The 19465-nt window shown below is 41.9% G+C and overlaps 1 protein-coding gene across 5 annotated transcripts in view; it reads left to right on the top strand.

The window, feature by feature from the left end:
• Positions 1–19465, top strand: part of LOC120064108 (NEDD8-conjugating enzyme UBE2F-like) — a 94414-nt gene that overhangs the window by 43218 nt on the left and 31731 nt on the right. For all 5 annotated transcript variants that reach the window (XM_039014460.1, XM_039014462.1, XM_039014459.1 and 2 more), the window contains 2 exons: positions 16837–16869; positions 19364–19426. In XM_039014460.1, the coding sequence (XP_038870388.1) occupies positions 16837–16869; positions 19364–19426 (96 nt within the window). The remainder of the gene's footprint in view (positions 1–16836; positions 16870–19363; positions 19427–19465) is intronic.

The following is a 19465-nucleotide window of genomic DNA, read 5'->3' as shown; positions in this document are numbered from 1 at the left end:
TGTTTAATATGAGTCTAGAAGGAGAGTTTACAGTCTAGCCAGACACCTAGGTATTTGTAGTTGTCCACATATTCTAGGTCAGAACCGTCCAGGGTAGTGATGCTAGTCGGGCGGGCGGGTGCAGGCAGCGAACGGTTGAAAAGAATGTATTTGGTTTTACTAGCGTTTAAGAGCAGTTGGAGGCCTCGGAAGGAGTGTTGTATGGCATTGAAGCTTGTTTGGAGATTAGTTAACACAGTGTCCAAAGAGGGGCCAGATGTATACAGAATGGTGTCGTCTGCGTAGAGGTGGATCAGGGAATCACCAGCAGCAAGAGGGGCATCATTGATATATACAATTATAATTAACATCCAATCACAATAACTGTTACTCTCTCGCGGGAAACCTTCACTCTTGCGCAGACATTTAGAAACAAAACATGACAGTTTGGAAGATAAGCCACGGGAGTTTTTTGAGCGAGAATTAAGACGACTTTTGAGTAGTATGTATAGTGACATGTATAAAAGCCACAGATATCATTAATAAGAAGGGGCTAGAAGCAACTATGGTGAGCTACTGAATGGCTAGGACAGGCAAGCCACATTGTGGAGGACTTAATTCTTCCTGCTACCGCAAGGACCAAAAGAAACGATACAAACAATGCCTTCATCAAATAACACTGTTTCACGACGCATCAGTGACATGGCAGGAGATGTTTTGAAACAATTACTGCTTCACATACAAGCCAGTGAATTATATGCGTTACAGCTGGATGAGTCAACAGACATGGCGGGCCTGGCACAGCTCCTGGTATATGTCCGTTCCGTTTATGGGCGGTCAATTAAGGATGACATCCTCTTCTGGAAACCAGGACAACAGGAGAAGATATTTGTAAAGTACTGGACAGCTCGGTGACATCAAATGGACTTTGGTGGTCAAGATGTGTTGGTATCTGTACTGATGGCGCAAAAGCCATGACAGGGAGACATAGTGGAGTGGTAACGCGTGTGCAAGCAGTTGCTCCAGACGCCATTTGGATACACTATACAATCTATGCTTGATGCCCTCAATCTCACACAAATTATCAATAAACCTAACAGGTACCACTCCAAAGCCGTAAACACGGGCACCCTCATAAATATCATCCTAACCAACTTGCCCTCTAAATACACGTCTGCTGTTTTCAATCAAGATCTCAGCGATTACTGCCTCATTGCCTGCATCCGTAATGGGTCAGCGGTCAAACGACCTCCACTCATCACTGTCAAACGCTCCCTGAAACACTTCAGCGAGCAGGCCTTTCTAATCGACCTGGCCCGGGTATCCTGGAAGGATATTGACCTCATCCCGTCAGTAGAGGATGCCTGGTTATTTTTTTTAAATGCCTTCCTCACCATCTTAAATAAGCATGCCCCATTCAAGAAATTTAGAACCAGGAACAGATATAGATAGCCCTTCTCTCCAGACCTGACTGCCCTTAACACGAAAACATCCTATGGCGTTCTGCATTAGCATCGAAAAGCCCCCGTGATATGCAACTTTTCAGGGAAGTTAGAAACCAATATACACAGGCAGTTAGAAAAGCCAAGGCTAGTTTTTTCAAGCAGAAATTTGCTTCCTGCAACAGAAACTCAAAAATGTTCTGGGACACTGTAAAGTCCATTGAGAATAAGAACACCTCCTCCCAGCTGCCCAATGCACTGAGGATAGGAAACTCTGTCACCACCGATAAATCCACTAAAATTGAGAATTTCAATAGGCATTTTTCTACGGCTGGCCATGCTTTCCACCTAGCTACCCCTACCATGGTCAACAGCACTGCCCCCCCCCCCCCCCCCACAGCAACTCGCCCAAGCCTTACCCATTTTTCCTTCTCCCAAATTCAGTCAGCTGATGTTCTGAAAGAGCTGCAAAATCTGGACCCCTACAAATCAGCCGGGCTCGACAATCTGGACCCTTTCTATCTAAAATGATCTGCCGAAATTGTTGCAACCCCTATTACTAGCCTGTTCAACTTCTCTTTCGTGTTGTCTGAGATTCCCAAAGATTGGAAAGCAGCTGCAGTCATCCCCCTATTCAAAGGGGGGGGACACTCTTGACCCAAACTGCTACAGACCTATATCTATCCTACCCTGCCTTTCTAAGGTCTTCAAAAGCCAAGTCAACAAACAGATTACCGACCATTTCGAATCCCACCGCACCTTCTCCGCTATGCAATCTGGTTTCAGAGCTGGTCATGGGTGTACCTCAGCCACGCTCAAGGTCCTAAACGATATCTTAACCGCCATCGATAAGAAACAATAATGTGCAGCCATATTCATTGACCTGGCCAAGGCTTTCGACTCTGTCAATCACCACATCCTCATCGGCAGACTCGATAGCCTTGGTTTCTCAAATGATTGCCTCACCTGGTTCACCAACTACTTCTCTGATAGACTTCAGTGTGTCAAATCGGAGGGCCTGTTGTCCGGGCCTCTGGCAGTCTCTATGGGGGTGTCACAGGGTTCAATTCTTGGGCCGGCTCTCTTCTCTGTATACATCAATGATGTCGCTCTTGCTGCTGGTGAGTCTCTGATCCACCTCTACGCAGATGACACCATTCTGTATACTTCTGGCCCTTCTTTGGACACTGTGTTAACTAACCTCCAGACGAGCTTCAATGCCATACAACTCTCCTTCCGTGGCCTCCAACTGCTCTTAAGTAAAACTAAATGCATGCTCTTCAACCGATCGCTGCCTGCACCTGCCTGCCCGTCCAGCATCACTACTCTGGACGGTTCTGACTTAGAATATGTGGACAACTACAAATACCTAGGTGTCTGGTTAGACTGTAAACTCTCCTTCCAGACTCACATCAAATATCTCCAATCCAAAATTAAATCTAGAATTGGCTTCCTATTTTGGAACAAAGCATCCTTCACTCATGCTGCCAAACATACCCTCGTAAAACTGACCATCCTACCGATCCTCGACTTCGGCGATGTCATTTACAAAATAGCCTCCAATACCCTACTCAATAAATTGGATGCAGTCTATCACAGTGCCATCTGTTTTGTCACCAAAGCCCCATATACTACCCACCACTGCGACCTGTACGCTCTCGTTGGCTGGCCCTCGCTTCATACTCGTCGCCAAACCCACTGGCTCCAGGTCATCTACAAGACCCTGCTAGGTAAAGTCCCCCCTTATCTCTGCTCGCTGGTCACTATAGCAGCACCCACCCGTAGCACGCGCTCCAGCAGGTATATCTCTCTGGTCACCCCCAAAGCCAACACCTCCTTTGGCCGCCTCTCCTTCCAGTTCCCTGCTGCCAATGACTGGAACGAACTACAAAAATCTCTGAAACTGGAAACACTTATCTCCCTCACTAGCTTTAAGCACCTGCTGTCAGAGCAGCTCAAAGATTACTAAACCTGTACATAGCCCATCTATAATTTAGCCCAAACAACTACCTCTTCCCCTACTGTATTTATTTATTTATTTATTTTGCTCCTTTGCACCCCATTATTTCTATTTCTACTTTGCACATTCTTCCACTGCAAATCTACCATTCCAGTGTTTTACTTGCTATATTGTATTTACTTCGCCACCATGGACTTTTTTTGCCTTTACCTCCCTACCTCCCTCCATTTGCTCACATTGTATAGACTTATTTTTCTACTGTATTATTGACTGTATGTTTTTTTTTACTCCATGTGTAACTGTGTTGTTGTATGTGTCCAACTGCTTTGCTTTATCTTGGCCAGGTCGCAATTGTAAATGAGAACTTGTTCTCAACTTGCCTACCTGGTTAAATAAAGGTGAAATAAAAAATAAAAAAACACTGCAGCATCCACCGAGAGGCTTTTGCTGCCAAGGGAATACCTGCCAGGTTGAAAGACGTTTTGGACACTACAGTGAAAATGGTTAACTTTGTAAAGCTTGGCCAATGAACTCTGGTGTATTTTCTGCATTATGCAATGATATGGGCAGCGACCATGTAACGCTTTTACAACATACAGAAGAGCGCTGGTTATCAAGGGGCAAAGTATTGACAATTTTTTTTTAAGTTGAGAGACAACCTTAAAGTTTTCTTTACTAACCATTACTTTCACATGTCTGACCTCTTGCATGATGATGCGTTTCTCACACGACTGGCCTATCTGGGTGATGTTTTTTCTCGCCTGAACGATCTGAATCTAGGATTACAGGGACTCTCCAACTATATTCAATGTGCGGGACAAAATTTAGGCTATGATTAAGAAGTTGGAGCTCTTCTCTGTCTACATTAATAAGTACAACACACAGGTCTTTCCATCATTGTATGATTTTTTGTGTGCAAATGAACTTAAGCTTACGGACATTGTCAAATGTGATATAGCGAAGCACCTGAGTGAGCTGGGGGCGCAATTACGCAGGTACTTTCCCGAAACGGATGACAGACAACTGGATTTGTTATCTTTTTCATGCCCTGCCTCCAGTCCTCTTACCAATATCTGAACAAGATCCTCATCGAAATTGCAACAAGCGGTTCTGTGGAAATGTTATTTAATCAGAAGCCACTGACAGATTTCTGGATAGGGCTGCGCTCAGAGTTTCTTGCCTTGGCAAATCGCACTGTTAAGACACTGGTGCCCTTTGCAACCACGTACCTATGTAAGAGTGGATTCTCAGCCCTCACTAGCATGAAAACTAAATACAGGCACAGACTGTGTGTGGGAAATGATGTAAGACTGAGACTCTCTCCAATACTTACAACATTGCAGAGTTATGTGCATCCTTTCAAGCATACCCTTCTCATTAACCTGTGAGTTATTCTCCATTTTTGATGAACAAGAAAGAGCAATATTATTGATTATTATTATTTGTGTCTTGGTCCTATAAGAGCTCTTTGTCACTTCCTAGGAGCCGGGTTGTGACAAACTCACACACATTCTTATGTTTAATAAATGTATAGTGTGTGTGTGGCAGGCTTACAATGATGGCAAAAAAAATACATTTGAGTGTGCGCTGACCCTGGTGCTACAGGGGGTACGCAGCTGGAGGTTGAATGTTTGAAGAGGTACGGGACTGTAAAAGTTTGGGAACCACTGGTTTAGTGTATTCTGATTTTCTATAGATTCTGGTGCTTCTTCAATTACATTGAGCTGGTTTCTGATGTACTGTTCCTTCTTTTTTCTTAGTGTATTTCTGTAATGTTTTTGTGTTTTACAATAGTGAAGGTGTAGGCCAGGGTTTTCTGCGTCTCTGTTTTTGGTTGGATAGGTTTTTCAATTTCTATGTTAGCTTATTGCCTTCATCAAGCCATTTGTCATTGTTGTAATTTTTTTTAGGTTGTCTGCTTGAATTGATTTATTTTTGATAGGGAAGCAGAAAGGTCAAATATACTGTTTAGGCTTTCTACTGCTAAGTTTACACCTTCACAATTACAGTGAAATGTTTTGTCCAGGAAGTTGTCTAAAATGGATTGAATTTGTTGTTGCCTAATTGTTTTTGGGTAGCTTTCTACACTACTTTCCTTGCATCTATAGCATTCCTTAACATTATGCAGTTCCTCTGGCTTTGATGCCTCAAGATTGAGTATTGCTCTGTTCAAGTAGACTGTGATTTTGCTGTGATCTGATAGTGTCAGTGGGCTGACTGAACCCTCTGGGAGACTCTGGGTTGAGGTCAGTGATAAAGTAATCTACATTACTTCTGCAAAGGGATGAGCTGCAGGTGTACCTACCGATGGAGTCCCCTCGAAGCCTACCATTGACCAAGCGTGCGACAAAGCTGCAAGAGTTTTTGTTGGTTGTTTTGTCGTAGTTGTGTCTAGGGGGGTATATTGGAGAGGGAATGCTGTCACCTCCAGGTAGGTGTTTGTCCCCCCTGTGTGCTGAGTGTCAAGTTCTTGTCCAGTTCTGGCATTTAGGTCGCCACAGACTAGTACATGTCTCTGGGCCTGGAAGTGAATGATCTCCCCATCTAGGATGAAGAAGCTGTCATCATTAGTATGGGGTATGGGGATTCTATTGGGGGAATATAGGTAGCACACAGGAGGACATTTTTCTCTGTAGAGATCATTTCCTTTTTAATTTCAAGCCAGAGGTAAAATGCTCCTGTTTGACTAATTTAATATAGTGGGTTAGGTCTTCTCTATACCAAATCAGAATACCCCCTGAGTCTATTCTCTGTTTCACACTTGGGAGTTTGGTGGATGGGACTACCAGGTGTGTATCTCTCTATCTCTCTCTCATTAAATTCAATGGACTTAATTGGCATGGGAAACAAGTTTGCATTGCCAAAAGTAAACATTACACTCACAAGTTTTAAAATAATATAGACATTTCAAATGTTATCACGGACAAACTGAATTGGTCCACCCACACAGACAGCGTTGTGAAGAAGGCGCAGCAGCGCCTCTCCAACCTCAGGAGGCTGAAGAAATTCGGCTTGTCACCAAAAGCACTCACAAACTTCTACAGATGCACAATCGAGAGCATCCTGTCGGGCTGTATCACCGGCTGGTACGGCAACTGCTCCGCCCACAACCGTAAGGCTCTCCAGAGGGTAGTGAGGTCTGCACAACGCATCACCGGGGGCAAACTACCTGCCCTCCAGGACACCACCCGATGTCACAGGAAGGCCATAAAGATCATCAAGGACAACAACCACCCGAGCCACTGCCTGTTCACCCCGCTATCATCCAGAAGGCTAGATCAAAGCAGGGACCGAGAGACTGAAAAACAGCTTCTATCTCAAGGCCATCAGACTGTTAAACAGCCACCACTAACATTTAGTGGCCGCTGCCAACATACTGACTCAACTCCAGCCACTTTAATAATGGGAATTTATGGAAATTTATGTAAAAATGTATCACTGGCCACTTTAAACAATGCCACTTAATATAATGTTTACATACCCTACATTACTCATCTCATATGTATATGTATATACTGTACTCTATCATCTACTGCATCTTGCCATCTTTATGTAATACATGTGTCACTAGCCACTTTAAACTATGCCACTTTGTTTATTTACCCTACATTACTCATCTCATATGTATATACTGTACTCTATACCATCTACTGCATCTTGCCTATGCCGTTCTGTACCATCACTCATTCATATATCTTTATGTACATATTCTTTATCCCTTTACACTTGTGTGTATAAGGTAGTAGTTGTGGAATTGTTAGGTTAGATTACTTGTTGGTTATTACTGCATTGTCGGAACTAGAAGCACAAGCATTTCGCTACACTCGCATTAACATCTGCTAACCATGTGTATGTGACAAATAAAATGTTATTTTATTTGTTATATTATTGGCTATGTGCAGTGTTGTAACAATGTGCAAATAGTTGAAGTATGAAAGGGAAAATAAATAAACAGATAAATATAGGTTGTACTTACAATGTTGTTTGTGCTCCACTGGTTGCCCTTTTCTCATGGCAACGGGTCACACATCTTTCTGCTGTGACTGCACACTGTAGTTCACCTAACAGATATGGGAGTTTATCAATGTTTGATTTGTTTTCAAATTATTTGTGGGTCTGTGTGATCTGTAAGAAATATGTGTCAGAATAGGAAGATCGCACTGAAAAAAGACACGTCTAGATGCTCGAAAGTTGCTTTGTGGTCTGATTGTGTTCAGATCTGTCTGGCCAGCAGGTGGTCAGGGATGCATTGTGTGTGGATTTCTCCTCAGTCTGGACACAATCAGGCTACCGAAAGCACATACAGTGGGCTATGTCATCAACATTCCTCCCACAAGTCTCCTCGTGTGTTTTGGGACTAAGAGGCACCTTTTCATTAAAACGTTGGAGGAAATACCCCACTAGCGTGTGAGGAACGTGTTTGCTTGTCTCTTAAATGCTAGCCAGCTAGCTACTATTATTTATTTTTTTATGTTTTTGCTTGGCTAGAGTTATGCTGACCCGTTTGCAATCCCTTTTAGCGTTGCTTGCTACCTATAGTTAGCTCCAGTAGTTAGCTACTGCCATCAGTTGTTGTGTTATTATCATATTTAGCCTATTCCACCATTTATAGAATGTATACTGGCATTTGAATATAGCGCGGGAAAAGGGAATCAGGACACACTAGACACATTTACATGTAGGTGTAGATGCATGACGTTTTCCGAAGTCTAGACACAGCCTCTCTCGCTCTCTCTTTCTCTCGCTCGGTCTCTCTCGTCTTTCTCACAGGATACACATTAAACAGAGACGAGAAGTGACTGTACCAGTCCTTCTTTTCCCAAACTCCTCTAGAACATCATGTGAGTCTGTTGCTGGGGAAGGATTATGGATTTCATTGTCATCAACCTTGAAGTGGAGTGAGCGAAACAAAAGCGACTCGATCATCCAATCCTCAGACGGTGACCAATGGCCAATCAGCCTCTGAAAGCCTTCTCTCAAACACAAGCCTATAAAAAGAGTTATCGGTTTCTGTAGCCTGGATAGATAAAGATGTCTGGATCTCCTCCTCTCCTCTCGTGTCCTCTTGTCCTCTTCTCTCCTTTTCTCTCTGTTCTGTCTTCCTCCTATGACAAACAGTACTGGCCAAAACAGGAAGTAATTTTAGTTCTATGCTAGTTTCCTAATTTGTTTCCCTTAAATGTCTCATTAGAGGAATGTGAATGGGAACCTGGATTGCCTTTGATTATCAAATGAACAACATCACATAAAAGCAAAAAAAAATTTGAGCTAGCTTCCCCGCACCTCTGATTCAGAGGGATTGGGTTAAATGCGGGAAGACACATTTCAGTTGAACTCATTCAGTTGTACAACTGACTAGGTATCCCCCCTTTCCCTTTAATCCCTTTAAGGTATTGTCTTAAGGCACAGCTCAAATATTTCTTAAACCTGTTCCCAGACTATCGGCTGTGCTCTGCAGACTCCAGTTTCTACCCTTGCACAATAACAGACAGACAGCCCATCGTTCTATCTGCAGGTGTAATTGATACCAGTGTTTCTGTCCTTCGATGGGCCCCAGGATCTCCTGGCCCCTCAGCCTCCTGCCTAATCAATCAGGGTATTGATATCCCCCGTCCCTGGTCCCCTGGTCGATGAATGCTAAGAGTGAGCACCTGACTATTAACTACTGTGTGGGTGGGGAGGTGTTGGTTGACACACACACATTAACAACATTGTCTTGTTAGGTACATTGTGGTTTTTGGCAACAAAAAAATTGTTTTGTTTTTGGTCAAATACTCAAATCTGCAAAAATAATTGTTTCATTTAGAAAATCTGTTCACCAAGTATTCCACACATAAATACAAAAATAGACGTGACTGTCTCAGTGTAATCAAGGTATGAAATTCTTGTTATTTTCAAATAAACTCTGCAAAAAAAGAAACGTCCCTTTTTCAGGACCCTGTCTTTCAAAGATAATTTGTAAAAATCCAAATAACTTCACTGATCTTCATTGTAAAGGGTTTAAACACTGTTTCCCATGCTTGTTCAATGAACCATAAACAATTAATGAACATGCACCTGTGGAACGGTCGTTAAGACACTAATAGCTTACAGACGGTAGGCAATTAAGGTTAGTTATGAAAACTTAGGACACTAAAGAGGCCTTTCTACTGACTCTGAAAAACACCAAAAGAAAGATGCTTAGGGTCCCTGCTCATCTGCGTGAACGTGCCTTAGGCATGTTGCAAGGAGTCATGAAGACTGCAGATGTGGCCATGTCCGTAATGTGAGACAGGAAGGACAGCTGATCGTCCTCGCAGTGGCAGAGCACGTGTAACAACACCTGCACAGGATCGGTACATCCGAACAGCAGACCTGCGGGACGGGTACAGGATGGCAACAACAACTGCCCGAGTTACACCAGGAACGCACAATCCCTCTATCAGTGCTCAGACTGTCCGCAATAGGCTGAGAGAGGCTGGACTGAGGGCTTGTAGGCCTGTTGTAAGGCAGGTCCTCACCAGACATCACTGGCAACAACGTCACCTATGGGCACAAAACCACCGTAGCTGGACCAGACAGGACTGGCAAAAAGTGCTCTTCACTGACGAGTCGCGGTTTTGTCTCACCAGGGGTGATGGTCGGATTCGCGTTTATCGTCGAAGGAATGAGCGTTACACCAAGACCTGTACTCTGGAGCGGGATCGATTTGGAAGTGGAGAGTCCGTCATGGTCTGGGGCGGTGTGTCACAGCATCATCGGACTGAGCTTGTTGTCATTGCAGGCAATCTCAACGCTGTGCATTACAGGGAAAACATCTTCCTCCCTCATGTGGTACCCTTCCTGCAGGCTCATCCTGACATGACCCTCCAGCATGACAATGCCACCAGCCATACTGCTCATTCTGTGCGTGATTTCCTGCAAGACAGGAATGTCAGTGTTCTGCCATGGCCAGTGAAGAGCCCGGATCTCAATCCCATTGAGCACGTCTGGGACCTGTTGGATCAGAGGGTGAGGGCTAGGGCCATTCCCGCCCAGAAATGTCCTGGAACTTGCAGGTGCCTTGGTGGAAGAGTGGGGTAACATCTCACAGCAAGAACTGGCATGTCTGGTGCAGTCCATGAAGAGGAGTTGCACTGCAGTACTTAATGCAGCTGGTGGCCACACCAGATACTGACTAACTTTTGATTTTGATTTTGTGTCCCCTCCTTTTGTTCAGGGACACATTATTCAATTTCTGTATGTCACATGTCTGTGGAACTTGTTCATTTTATGTCTCAGTTGTTGAATCTTGTTATGTTCATACAAATATTTACACATGTTAAGTTTGCTGAAAATAAGCTGAGTTTACAATCTCTTTTTGGGCTTAGTTGTGGTCAATTTGCAGTGTACTAATTATTGTAATTATGTTCCGGCTCTCAGACAAAAATCGGCCCACGGCTGAATCTAGTTGCCAACCCCTGATATATAGTATTCATTTTTTATATCTGTGTCCATATTGTCCATTACTTTCTAGTGGATAGACCATATGGTTCAAGAGAATCCTAATGAATGAAAAAACCATACATTCAACAATGCCATTATTTTCAACAAATGTTTCAATTAACTCTGTAAATTAACATTTACAACAAAGACGTATTGACATAGTGATATAAATAAGTGTGTAAAAAAATACATAAAGGGTTTTTCATGCTGAAACCCTCAAGATTTTTTTATATATTAGATTAGATTTTAAAATATATATTTGACATGTGATAAGGCCACACAGAGGGCCAGAGATAATTAGGCCAATGTGATAATCTGAAGTATTCAAAAAGGCCACTAGATGCCATCTGATAAAATTGCATATATTCCTTGAAAGTTACCGAAGTTCTGGTAGGTTACTGGTAAACTTCAAAAGTTTCCAGTTGTATACCCTCCCTTTGCAACCCAACTCCCACCAATCAATACAGTATGCATCACTGGTACTCTCTCTTCTCTCTGAACCTAAGATTCAAGAACATTTAGTGACTATCGCTCCAAATGTCAAACGCTCTCTGGATACGAAGCTTTTGTTTTCCCACCTGCGAGGGATTGATCCAGCCTACACACTTTAGAGAGAGAATGATGGAGGTCGCTGTGTTCTTGGGGACCTTCGATGCTGCAGACATTTCTGGGTACCCTTCCCCAGATCTGTGCCTCGACTCAATCCTGTCTCCGTGCTCTATAGACAATTCCTCATGGCTTGGTTTTTGCTCTGACATATATTGTCAACTGTGGGACCTTATATAGACAGGTGTGTGCCTTTCCAAATCTCCACAATCTGACAATGGAGACTGTATTCCCTAGCCGGCCGGATGCTCTGCGGTCCATTTCAGTGGTTGTCATGAAGTGTGTGTGGTTTGTGGGTAATGTATCACTGGCATCAACCACAGATGCAGCTTTCTGCATTTTTATTTCCGAATGTACTGTGCCTTTCAGCAGTGAGTTGCAGTAGACAGAAGTAACCTATATTGTTAATACTTAACAGGCTGCTTTAAATGAAGAACAAACAAGATCTAGAAAAGAGCGGGTAAAAAAAAATTTGAAGCTTTTTTGTATGATAGAACCTGGCCCGGGGCATTCTCTATGATAAGTGTATGTCAAATGAGTGGGTGTGTAGATTAGTGCATTGCGTGTGTGTGTTCGAGAGGGTGACGATGTCCTGTCTCTTCACTGTCAGCTCCTGTCACCTCTACTGTGCAGCACAGCTCCAACCCACACAGCTACTGTCACCTCTCATCTCTCTCCTCTTCCACTAGGCAGCCCAAACACACACACACACACACATTCACTCAGGCACAAAACATGTGTCAATAGATAAACATAGGCACACACCTACATGTTTAGCCATTTACTCTCTCTCTCTCACTCACTCACTCACTCACTCACTCACTCACTCACTCACTCACTCACTCACTCACACACACACACACACACACACACACACACACCACACACCACACACACACACACAGTGCTTGACTCATTTTGAATTGGCAGCCTGACAAAAGAGGAGTTTTTAATAATTTGTCTATCCATCCTACTCACCTCCAGTGACATGCCCAAAACTAACTTCTACCAACATAACATGTCCTCAATTCTCTTTAATAGTCTTCATTCTTCCTCCCCCACATGTTCTTCCCCTCAATCTCACAAAGCTTACTACTCACTTAAAAATAGACTGCTATCGCTTTGTGGGGGGGTGCTCTTTGGTAGTTGCAGTCAGATCTGATCAATAGTTACATACTGTATCCATAGATTCAGTCCTCTTTGAACCAGTGGAGAGTCCTGTTTAACAAACTGAGTGGTATAGGAAGGCTAAGTGCAATCACAAGCAAGAGAAGGCTTGAAACATCTAGTTTAGTTGGTGGATAAGTCCCATAGCCCTCAGCTGTGTGGCGTTATGGAGCCTTTTGTGGGTTAGTTTTCCTGTAAGATATCACCTTCGTAATGTCAAGGATAGAGAGCAAGGACAGGTGACTGACTGTCTTCTTAGCTATTCATGTGTTGTTGGGTCTCTTATTCATCATTCAGTACAGATAGGGTTTCTAATGGACAGTGCATTCTTAACAAGTGGTACAGTAGGCCACTACGCCTGAGTTTAGTTATTGACCATGCTCTAGCTAACCTATATCAAGCTGTGGGTCTGCATTAGAATATTCCGCTACCGAAGAATGGTCAAGCACCCTTTACTGGCTCAAATAACCGACCAACCCGCCTGTTACCAACCCGCAGTAAACTTTTGGGAAAAAATTGTGTTCGACGAGATACAATGCTATTTTACAGTAAACAAATTGACGAACTTTCAGCATGCTTATAGGGAAGGACATTCAACAAGCACAGCACTTACACAAATGACTGATGATTGGCTGAGAGAAATTGATGATATAAAGATTGTTGGGGCTGTTTTCTTAGACTTCAGTGCGGCTTTTGACATTATTGATCATAATCTGCTGGTGGAAAAACGTATGTGTTACTGCTTTACACCCCCTGCTATATTGTGGATTAAGAGTTACCTGTCTAACAGAACACAGAGGGTGTTTTTGTAATGGAAGCCTCTCCAACATAATCCAGGTAGAATCAGGAATTCCCCAGGGCAGATGTCTAGGCCCATTACTTTTTTCAATCTTTACTAATGACATGCCACTGGCTTTGAGTAAAACCATGTATGCGTGTTTATGTATGCGGAAGACTCAACACTATACATCAGCTACTACAGCGACTGAAACATCTGCAACACTTAAAGAGTTGCAGTTAGTTTCAGAGTTGGTGGCAAGGAATAAGTTAGTCCTAAATAAAAGCATTGTATTTGGGACAAATCATTCACTAAACCCTAAACCTCAACTAAATCTTGGAATAAATCATGTGGAAATTGTGCATGTGGATGTGACTAAACTGCTTGGAGTAACCCTGGATTGTAAACTGTCATGGTCAAAACATATTGATACAACAGTAGCTAAGATGGGGAGAAGTTTGTCCATAATAAAGTGCTGCTTTACCTTCTTAACAGCACTATCAACAAGGCAGGTCCTACAGGCCCTAGTTTTGTCGCACCTGGACTAAAAACGGACTTAGGAAAATTGCAATTGGCTCAGAACAGGGCAGCATGGCTGTCTCTTGAATGTACACAGATAACTAATATCTCTCCTGGCTCAAAGTGGAGGAGAGATTGACTTCATCACTAATTGGATTGATGAGCGGTATTGACATGTTGAATGCGCCGAGCTGTCTGTTTTGAACTACTGGCACACAGCTCGGACACCCATGCATACCCCACAAGACATGCCACCAGAGGTCTCTTCACAGTCCCCAAGTCCAGAACAGACTATGGGAGGTGCACAGTACAACATAGAGCCATGACTACATGGAACACTATTCCACATCAAGTAACTGATGCAAGCAGTAAAATGTTATTTAAAAAAACGATAAAAATACACCTTATGGAACAGCGAGTGACTGTGAAGCAACACAAACACACACACACACACACAATAACATACGCACTACACACGTACACATGGATTTAGTACTGTAGATATGTGGTAGTGGTGGAGTGGCGGCCTGAGGGCACACAGTGTGTTGTGAATGTATTGTAATGTTTTTAAAATTGTATAAACTACCTTAATTTTGCTGGACCCCAGGAAGAGTAGCTTTGGCCTTGGCAGCAGCTAATGGGGATCCATAATAAATAAAAATACAAATTAGAATCAAACCACAGATCTTGGTAAGGAAAGTCAACTGCAGGTTTATTATGCACAATGGTATTTTCAAGGTCAAGAGCTGGATCTCGTTAGAGAAATAAGATAGAGGGCACGTCCTGTAGAGAAAGGTATTGACCATTTCATTTAAATGCAATTCCACCAACTTTCAATCATTGCGTCTGACAGCAGTTTGCATCACAACCCTGGAAAACATTCTTTGTTGTTTTATTCCATGTCTGTTTTATCGGCCCATCTTCACTGTGTCCTGCTCTTTGATCTTCACTGTGTCCTGCTCTTTGATGGGACCACACTTTGTTTTATAAAGAAATGGCTAGATAAGAGTGATAAGAGTAAATTGGGCTCATTGCCTTTGTTTTCTGCGAGGCGTATATCTGTTTTAATGTGTATCTATTACCATTAGAAAACCCCATTAGGGATAGTATCCATTAACAGTCATGTTTTGTTGTTCTTATTGAGACTCTCATCCTGCCCTGCATGTGTGACAAGTCTATGACAGCTAGTGCCGATCCTAGTGGTGCGTTCTGGCATGTATATTTGCATATTTCCTTTGGGGAATATTCTTCTCTGTGAACTGTGTGTGTGCAATAACTTAATTTGCCTTTTTTTTTTACTTTGGAAAATATACAAAACTTAGTGCACTTTGTTCGTAACAGATTCTAGCTTTGAGAACAGAAAACTGTATTGCCATCGGGCTTTTCTTCGATGAGAAAATCAGCAGAATGTTGGCCCAGTTCCATCTCGCTCCATACTCTCCCACTGCCGGCCACTTGGCTTCCTCTCCTCACCATATTTGGTGGGGAGGGGAAATTCCAACCGGATTCTTGAGATTTCTACATCTGGTGAAACATGTGGCTTCTTGTTCTGTCTGTGCTGGCATCCTGGAAGTGAAGCTAGCATACATGAATACATTAAGATCTACAGGTAACTGTCAAAATAATGGAAACACTTGAGTAAATGATGGATACAAAGTATATTGAAAGCAGGCACTTTCACACAGGTGTGGTTCCTGGGTTAATTAAGCAATTAACATCCCATCATGCATGTATAGAAATGCTGGGCAGGCCATTATTTTGACTACCATGGCTATGCCCCTATAGGATGACAATGACCCCATCAACAGGTTATGAGTGGTCACTGAATGGTTTGATGAGCATGAAAACGATGTAACCAACCAGGGTTGGTCCCTGGATGGGAGACCTGTGTAGGGTGCCGTCTTTTGGATGGGATGTTACACGGGTGTCCTCACACTCTGTGGTCCCTAAAGATCCCATGGCACTTATCGTAAGAGTAGGGGTGTTAACCCCAGTGTCCTGGCTAAATTCCCAATCTGGCCTTCATACCATCATGGCCACCTAATCATCCCCAGCTTCCAATTAGCTCATTCATCCCTCCTCTCCCCTGTCACTATTCCCCAGGTCGTTGCTGTAGATGAGAATGTGTTCTCAGTCAACTTACCTGGTAAAATAAAAAATGATATGCCATGGCCGTCTGTCACCAGATCTAAACCCAATTAAATACATGGGAGATTCTGGAGCAGTGCCTGAGACAGAGTTTTCTACCACCATCAACCAAACACCAAATTATGGAATTCTCGTGGAAGAATGGTGTCACATCCCTCCAATAGAGTTTCAGACACTTATAGAATATATGTCAAGGAGCATTGAAGCTGTTCTTATTCATGGTGGCCCAACAATTAAGACACTTTGTTGGTGTTTCCTTTATTTTGTCAGTTACCTGTATTAAGGGTAATTGTTTACACGTTGTTTAATTAATTAAATTAATTAATCTCTTTATGATTCATGAATTCACACCCCTCTGAGATGCTGAATTACAAATGCCAGTATCCTTTTATAATGTCCTCAAAATAGATATGCTAATTAATACCCATCATAATCACTTCTTCACAGTGTTTGAACATCAAGGAAATTTGCCTAATATGCGCTGAGAGACAATCCACTTGCGTATTCACAGAAGGTTCCTGTCTTCGTAAGATACAATGGTGACTGTAGAGACGATAGAAGGCCCCGCTTTATAATCTATTTGGGGAATTCAACAATTTTGTTTGTTAATTTGTTGGAATGAAAATGCTCAACGATGACCTGGTTATTAATGACTAGTTTAGTTTCAATTTTAATGGTACATAAAATGTGATGGATGGTCTATGAATGGTCTATGAATGGTCTCTGGATGGTCTATGAATGTTTATGTTTTTGTCTGTTTCTGTGTCTTTCAGGATGTAGTCTGGGGATTGAACTCCTTGTTTACCGTAAGTACCTTTTAATCAATAAACTGATTTGAAAATTATCTTAAAATGTGTTCTTTCTTGGTGTACAGTGCCTTCTGTAATGGGTGATCTATCACCAGCAACACACAGAGGTGACAGATCAGTGCCACAGCAATTACCATAACACATAGGGTATACAGTGCCTTCAGAAAGTATTCATACCCCTTGACTTATTCCACATTTTGTTGTTACAGCCTGAATTCAAAATGGATTCAAGTGATTTTTTTTCTTGCCCAGCTGCTCTAAATACCCCATAATGATAAAGTGAAAACATGTTTTTAGACATTTTTGCAAATGTATTGGAAGTGAAATACAGAAATATCTAGTTTGCATACAGTAAGTATTCACACCCCTGAGTCAATACATGTTAGAATTACCTTTGGCAGTGATTACAGCTGTGAGTCTTTCTGGGTAAGTCTCTAAGCGCTTTACACACCTGGATTGTACAATATTTGCACTTTTTTTATTTTTTTATTCTTCAAGCTATGGCAAGTTCGTTGTTGATCATCACTAGACAGACATTTTAAAGTGTTGACATAGCTTTTCAGGCCGATTTAAGTAAAAACTGTTTGAAAGTCAACATTGGCCTCATGATTAAATCGCTGAGCGGTTTGCTTCCTCTCCGGCAACTGAGTTAGGAAGGACGCCTGTATCTTTGTAGTGACTGGGTGTAATGACACACCATCCAAAGTGTAATTAATAACTTCACTATGCTCAAAGGGATATTCAAATTAGTTGTTTTATTTACACATCTACCAATAGGTGCCCTTCTTTGCTAGGCATTAGAAAACCTCTAGTCTTTGTGATTGAATCTGTGTTTAAAATTCACTGCAGGGCTGAGGGACCTTACAGATAATTATATGTGTTGGTTACAGAGATGAGGTAGTCATTCAGAAATCATGTTAGCACTGTTATTGCACACAAAGTGAGTCCATGCAACTTATTATGTGACTTGTTAAGCACATTTTTACTCATCAACTTATTTAGGCTTGCCATTACCAAGGGGTTGAATACTTATTGACTCAAGACATTTCATTTGTTTATACATTTTTATAAATGACTAAAAACATAATTCCACTTTGCGTGTAGTCCAGTGACAAAAAACTGAATTTAATCCATTTTAAGTTCAGGCTGTAACACAACAAAATGTGGAAAAAGTCAACGGGTGTGAATACTTTCTGAAGGCGCTGTATGCCCATATATGAGGAACAGGTAGACTGAGGATGCTAAAATCTCTTATTTCAAAAAACAAATAAACCCGTTTCCTAACATTCCCCAAGCATTTTGTGTAAACTTTGAGGAGAATACAGGTGGGTAAATGAGAATTTGTGAGTTAAGTGTTTTTGGAATGGCTGCTGTTGCTTGTTGGCTGCGTCCCACGGTAATGATAAGAGACTGACTCATATGTTTTTGTTGTTGGTCGGATTCTGATTTTTCTGCATATACACTGTTTTACAGCACGGAAATGAAAAAGTGTAATTTCTTCCCACGTGTTCTCAAATTGCCATCTAAAAGAGAAATTGTTCAAGAAATATGCTTAAAATGTTTATTTCTTATATTGTAAAATAATAACACACACCTACTCATTCAAGGGTTTTTCTTATTTTACTATTTTCTACTTTTTTACTATTTTCTACTTGCGAGAAATGCGAGAGAGAGAATGTTAAAAAATAGAAACCAAAAAATAAACATTTAGCTTTTCTTGAGAAATAAAGTATAAGTCAGACCACTAAAGAAATGCAAGTGAATTTTTTTGTTAATAACACTACATTTATAAAGACCACCATCGATTATAATTTAAACATTTTTGTGGGGGGGGGGAAAACTACTCCAAACCCACACTGAAGCTGTTTTCTGCTAACTGTACAGTTTTTTAATGATTATCTAGACAACTCCCTAGCAAGCATTAGTCCTGTCAACTGTAAATGGAAAAAGTAGACTACATTGCAACACCCTATGTACAGTATATTATATATATTATATTATATTATATTATATATATCACGAGAATGGTCGCAAATGATCAGATAAGCATGAAATGTCCTTTTTTCATCCTTTTTATTGAAAATCTGTTATCTGTGACATTTTCATCCGATACCAATATATCGGTAAAAGGCCAATTTCAGCCACTAATATCGGTGAACCGATATATCGGACGGACTCTGGTGGTGCTGCAGCCTGATGCTCAGTCATGCCCTGAGGCGTAGCTTTTAATCAGGAAGTGAGGCGCTCGCCACACAGGCCTAGCCGCCATTTTATCTCCCTAATAACACAATGCACCTCGCTCGCCATGCACACAGTCTCTATGGCAACAGGATTATTACACTACTTTGTCAGTTAGTATCAGACAACAACAAACCTAATAGTCTGGCAAGTGGTTGTTTGTTTTAATCTTGGTTAGCAGGTTGTTGTTTATTTAAACAGCTTTTTTGTAAACTTCCGCTGTCTCTCTTTGTCGCTCTCTCATTTCCCTCAGGATCTACTTAACTTTGATGACCCATTGAACATTGACGCGGCCGAGCATCATCTGCGTGATAAGGTAACGACACCAACCAGTCCACCTGGAGGGAAGTCATCT

This window comes from Salvelinus namaycush, chromosome 19 (assembly GCF_016432855.1).
Source record: "Salvelinus namaycush isolate Seneca chromosome 19, SaNama_1.0, whole genome shotgun sequence".
Taxonomy (NCBI): domain Eukaryota; kingdom Metazoa; phylum Chordata; class Actinopteri; order Salmoniformes; family Salmonidae; genus Salvelinus; species Salvelinus namaycush.
Note: the sequence above shows the minus strand (reverse complement) of the source record. Positions and strands in the feature narration are given on the sequence as shown.